Source organism: Alnus glutinosa, chromosome 10, assembly GCF_958979055.1.
Source record: "Alnus glutinosa chromosome 10, dhAlnGlut1.1, whole genome shotgun sequence".
Taxonomy (NCBI): Eukaryota; Viridiplantae; Streptophyta; class Magnoliopsida; order Fagales; family Betulaceae; genus Alnus; species Alnus glutinosa.
Window position 1 is genome coordinate 9272479 of NC_084895.1, and position 5472 is coordinate 9277950.

A 5472-nucleotide genomic window follows, 5' to 3' on the forward strand; every position below is an offset into this window, starting at 1 on the left:
TTATGCTATTTATCTAGTAAGTGTAGTTAAACAAAATTGAAAATGACTAGGCCAGATATAATGACTCATGTGAACAGCATAGTTTTTTCATTTGTTTATGCTTTCAAGATTATGTTAAAATAATTGAGTACTGCCTCGTCAATTTAAAATAAGTTTATACAAACAGTTTGCATGGTATAAATTCACTCATTTGAAGTCAGTTATTCAAAAATCACCAACTTTTTTTTTTCGTTACTAGAAATTAAGGTTAAGGGTAATAATAACGTACAAATAATTATGTTTTTATGTGTGTTGTGTTAGATTTGGTATCACTTTCTTTTGTATGTATGAAAATATGAAATTTTATTAGAATATTTGAATTAATTCATAGTGGTGAGTTAATTTGGTTTATGTAGTTTTTTCTTTTTTAACGCATGTATGTTCATATTACAATTGATAGGAATCACTTGCTAAAGGATTAGGTAGCATACTCCTTCATTTGGAAAATAAAAAGAAGAAGATCTGATGCGCGCGGCAAATCCATGCCATTATTGGATAATGTTATATTTAATCTTTATGTATAGAAATTATATCCAACCTAGCCAGCTGTACGTTTGCACGACCCGAAAAATATTAATGAGAAGCAATTAATAAGAGAAAAGAGATTGGTACTTACAATATTTGTAGATCCATCGTTTCCAAAACACGAGCCCATCACCACTCGGGAATGCATTAGGCGTATCGCCAAAGCGTACAAAGGGGAACCACCCCATTTGTCTCGAACAAGAGCCAAACCTGGACACCTCCGAATTAAATGCAAAGCAATATCTGTTGGATCAAAAAGGGAATTAATTATACTGCGACAATTTCAAATCATCAGAAATATCGACCGATGGATTGTTAGACTTAGGTTGTTACCTAAACTTCGGTTATATATAGCCATCCTACAAAGTGTAGCGCCGTTGACAGCCTTTTCTTCCGTTAGTACTTCCAGTGGAGTGCGAGAATAGAGAAATCGAGCCAACTCTGTTTGCCCATCGTGAAAAGCCTTATTTGCTGGAATAATTGAATTCGAGTCTTTAATGCTGACCAAGTTGTTGTTCTTTCCAAGCATGCATGCAGTCATCCTGTAGTTTCCCGCATTAATTGCATAAACCAGAGCTGTGTTGCCAGTCTCAGTTTGTGTTGCCAAGTCTTCCTCCGACATTACATCCACTAACTTCTCCACTATACGCTCATGCCCAGCTTCAACAGCAAGGTGAAGAGCCGTCTCGCCTAAATCCGTGATTTTTGCACCCGGTTGGCCCTTAAGGAACTCCTCTGTAGCATTCCAATCACCACGTTTCAGAGCCTCTGTTAAGTCCTTATACTGACCATAGTCAACGTTCCCATTTTGGCCGCTGCCTGCAAATTAAAGTTTTTTGAGGGCACTCTAACATCAACATGGCAACTATATATATATATGGGATGTTCTTTTCTTTGGATTTTAAATTTCAGAATTAACTCAATATGTAAAGGTCGGTAGAATTAGTACCGACAAAAAGCGTATCACCTCCTTAAAACTTCTTTATAACATTGGAAACTTGGAAGGAAAAATCTTATTAAAAAGCAAAATTTTATTAAATGACTTCATATCTCCCTCTCGTGTGTGTTCGTGTATATATATATTATCTATGCACCGTCAGAAATGTACTGGATTTTTTACATAGTTATCATATCACACCAAATGATAGTTAAATTGAAAAATCATGTAAGAGTTGTTGGGAGTAAATCCCCCTCAAAATCGGGATCGGGATCAGAATCCTACTCCAAGTCGAATCGGGGTTGTTAGAATATATTCTGAATGAGAAATGCTAGGCATACACCTAATTCTCCACTCCCAAATCCTTACACCCTAATGTGGCAATGCCACATCTATCAGATTTTTTTTTTTTTTCGTCCACAACCCCCTCTCACTCTATCTCCATCTCGGCACTCTTTCTCTCCCCTCTCGCCGGAAATCAGATATATATATATATATATATATATATATATATATATATATATTTTTCCAGTTTCTTCCTCGCTTACAGCCCCCTCTTCCTCTCCTTTCTTCTTTTCCTTTTCCTCTTCCTCTTCGTTTTCTATTTTTCTCTTCTTCCTCCCAGTTTCTCCTGATTCTTCTCCCTTCACTTTCTTGTTCTTTTTTCTCGGTGAAACAGAGAGAGTGAGAGATTGAGAGGGAGATTAACAGAGAGAGATCGAGAGGGAGAGGGAGAGAGATACACGGAGAGAGACGGGAAGAGAGACCTGGAGAGGGAGAGATCAGTCCCCGTGAGTGAACCCGTGAGGCTGGAGGACCGAGCAGAGGGACCCGATCCTTCCGGGGGTCTGGTCAATGGTGGGTCGTCGGAGGGCGCGTATTCCGGATACTTTCGTGGAGGATTTTCCCAGTGAGAACAGAGGCGGTTTTCGGCTGAATTTTCCGGTGGATTTTTCTGTATTGAGCGGAAATTCCCCTATGTAAGTGATTCTTGTAATTTCTATTTGATTTATTGTTGATTTGCTTGGTTTACCCAGTTGCCATGATTCACGTTTGAATGGGTTTTTGGTGGGTTCGGTTAGATGGTGATCTAGCCGCGTGTGTGTGGTGTTTGCCCGTGTCCCCTGTTTCGGCCGGTTGTGCGTAGAGATGTTGGGTCTTCTGTTTTGGCCGATTGTATTGGTGACTGGAGCTCGAGATCTGGACGGCCGGCGAGAGGAGAGAGAGAATGTCGGAGACGGAGATTTCTTGGGGATGGGTGTGCCGACGCTGAGAAGAGGAAAAGAAAAATACTGATGAAAAAGAAGAAGAAGAGAAGCAAGGGAGTGTCGACGCTGAGAAGAGAAGAATGGGTGTAAGTGGAAATCTGATGTGGTTGTTGCCACGTCAAGGTGTAAAAATATGGGAGTAGGGGATGGGTGTAAGTGTAGCATTCCCCATTCTGAATATATTCTAACATTTACCATATTTGTCTGATTTACTGTATTTGATTTAGAGCAGTGCTACGGAGGAGTAAAATTTCCGGAATCCATCCGGAAATTTTGCTTGTGAGTGGCATTTTTGTAATTATATATAATTACAAAAATGCCACTCACAAGCAAAATTTCCGGATGGATTCCGGAAATTTTACTTCATCTAAGCTTTACCCTTTGATTTAATCTATATATTAATTAGTACTGACAAAAGAATGGGGTCATCCCCAGAGATATGGAGGAAGCCCTAAGAAAAAATAAGAAGGCATGTAGCTACCTTAGTAGTAGGGGAAAAATCCTAAGGCAAATCCAAAGAGACAGCCTTGCAAAGAAAACAAGGATGAGAGAAAACTCTAAGGCAAATCTATGTAGAAAACCCTGCAGAGAAAACAAGGAAATGAGACAACCCTCGATTTTCAGGTAACTCTCACTTTTCCGGTAACCCTCGGTTTTCAAGTTATAGGGAGAAAACCATAAGAAAAAACAAGAAGGCATAGGGGGTCGGATTTAACCCTCTGGTTTGCACGATTCAAGTTTTCAGAAACTACAAAGGTATCACACATTTCTGAAAGATATTCTCAACAAAATTTATTAAGGAGCATCACCCCCAAAATTTGAAGGCAGAGGGGTAGGTCGATATTCAACAGGATAGAAAGACATGTCTCGGGTGTGATCACACGCTCGGTATCCCCAAGAAGTGAAGCAGTTGAACCCGAGACTTTTAAGGGTCAGGAGCTAAAGATTGTTCAAACCTCGAAAGAAGTAAATGCTCGAATTTTCTGAGACACAGAATTTTCATTATCCGAAAATGTCTCGAATAAAGGAATTGGGGGGGGGGGGGGGGGTATGAGTGACGATCTGGGTCTAATTAAGACTCCTTAAAGAATCTGGTCAACAATCCTACTTGAATGAGAATAGGACTCACATGCCAAATCAAGTTCCATGGTATAAATGACAGGTTGACTCCACCACTTTGCATATAAATAGGCCATACCCCATGTATAAATGACAGATTGATTATTTTATACATTAAACATACAATGATTGTGGGAGCATCAAGAGCACTAAAAAACATGTAGTTCACACTGTACTGGAAACTGCTCTAACAAGACTAATTTTAGTTACATAGTTTACTATACCTTATAATAAATCGAATAAGAATTGATTGAACTAATGATTTTCCAAAATAATAAAATCGACCAATTGAACTAGAATAAATAACTCCTTTCCCTCTCCCTTGTTTGGAAAAGAAAAAAAAAAAAAAAATACTAGATTAAATAATAGAACTGGAAAAGAATAAATAATAGCCATTGTGAACCAAAACTTTGAAAGAAAAAAGTAACTATCATTTGGTGACAAGACCTTCTTCAATAAGATATTTATAATTTTTAAATTTATGTGAGGGGAGGACTAGCTCATAGCCACCACTATTTTATTTTTTTAATTATATTTTTTAATTAACTATGTTTCATCAATTAAGTTATCTAACATTGAACTATGCCAATTAATTCAAAAATAAGTTGACGAATGGACATTTTTAAAACTAAGGGAAAATTTAAAATTTTAATTATCATAATTGAAAATTTGATGACAGAATTGAAATCACAAGAAAACTTGCTGACTATTTTGAGCATTTGCACAGTTTAGTGAGAGAGAGGGGAGACCTGAGTTAGCATCTGTAGGCACGCCATATTTTTCAGCCAACGTATCCCAAGCGATTTTTGCAGAATTAATCTGAATAATATTAGAAAATGTGTCTGGTCCGCATGAAATTTGGATTACATGTAAGGCCACAGAATTCTTCTTACTCCAAGCCTTAAAGGCAGCTTCATCATCTTCTTGCCTTGGAGGTTCAGTGGTTTCTTCAATTATCTTCCAAAGATCATGGGCCATCAAATAGGTTTTTATTTGAACACTCCAATCCACATAATTATCTTCCTCAAGAACTTGAAGAAACTTTTTTGCCAATGTATCCCAGGCGATTTTTGCAGAATTAATCTGAATAATCTTAGAAAATGTGTCTGGTCCGCATGAAATTTGGATTACATGTAAGGCCACGGAATTCTTCTTACTCCAAGCCTTAAAGGCAGCTTCATCATCTTCTTGCCTTGGAGGTTCGGTGGTTTCTTCAATTATCTCCCAAAGATCATGGGCCATCAAATAGGTTTTTATTTGAACACTCCAATCCACATAATTATCTTCCTCAAGAACTTGAAGAAACTTTTTTGCCAATGTATCCCAGGCGATTTTTGCAGAATTAATCTGAATAATCTTTGAAAATGTGTCTGGTCCGCATGAAATTTAGTTTACATGTAAGGCCACGGAATTCTTCTTACTCCAAGCCTTAAAGGCAGCTTCATCATCTTCTTGCCTTGGAGGTTCGGTGGTTTCTTCAATTATCTCCCAAAGATCATGGGCCATCAAATAGGTTTTTATTTGAACACTCCAATCCACATAATTATCTTCCTCAAGAACTTGAAGAAACTTTTTTGCCAATGT

General features: G+C 37.9%; 1 protein-coding gene across 1 annotated transcript; it reads right to left on the reverse strand.

Moving 5' to 3' along the window:
* Nucleotides 1-923: 923 nt before the first annotated feature.
* On the reverse strand, nucleotides 924-5264 carry LOC133879000 (uncharacterized). Its single transcript, XM_062317554.1, has 3 exons — nucleotides 4638-5264; nucleotides 1014-1383; nucleotides 924-966 (listed from the first exon to the last, which is right to left on the reverse strand). The coding sequence occupies exons 1-3, from the start codon at nucleotides 5128-5130 to the stop codon at nucleotides 924-926; spliced, it is 906 nt and encodes a 301-aa protein (XP_062173538.1). The 5' UTR covers nucleotides 5131-5264.
* Between the last annotated feature and the right edge of the window lie 208 nt (nucleotides 5265-5472).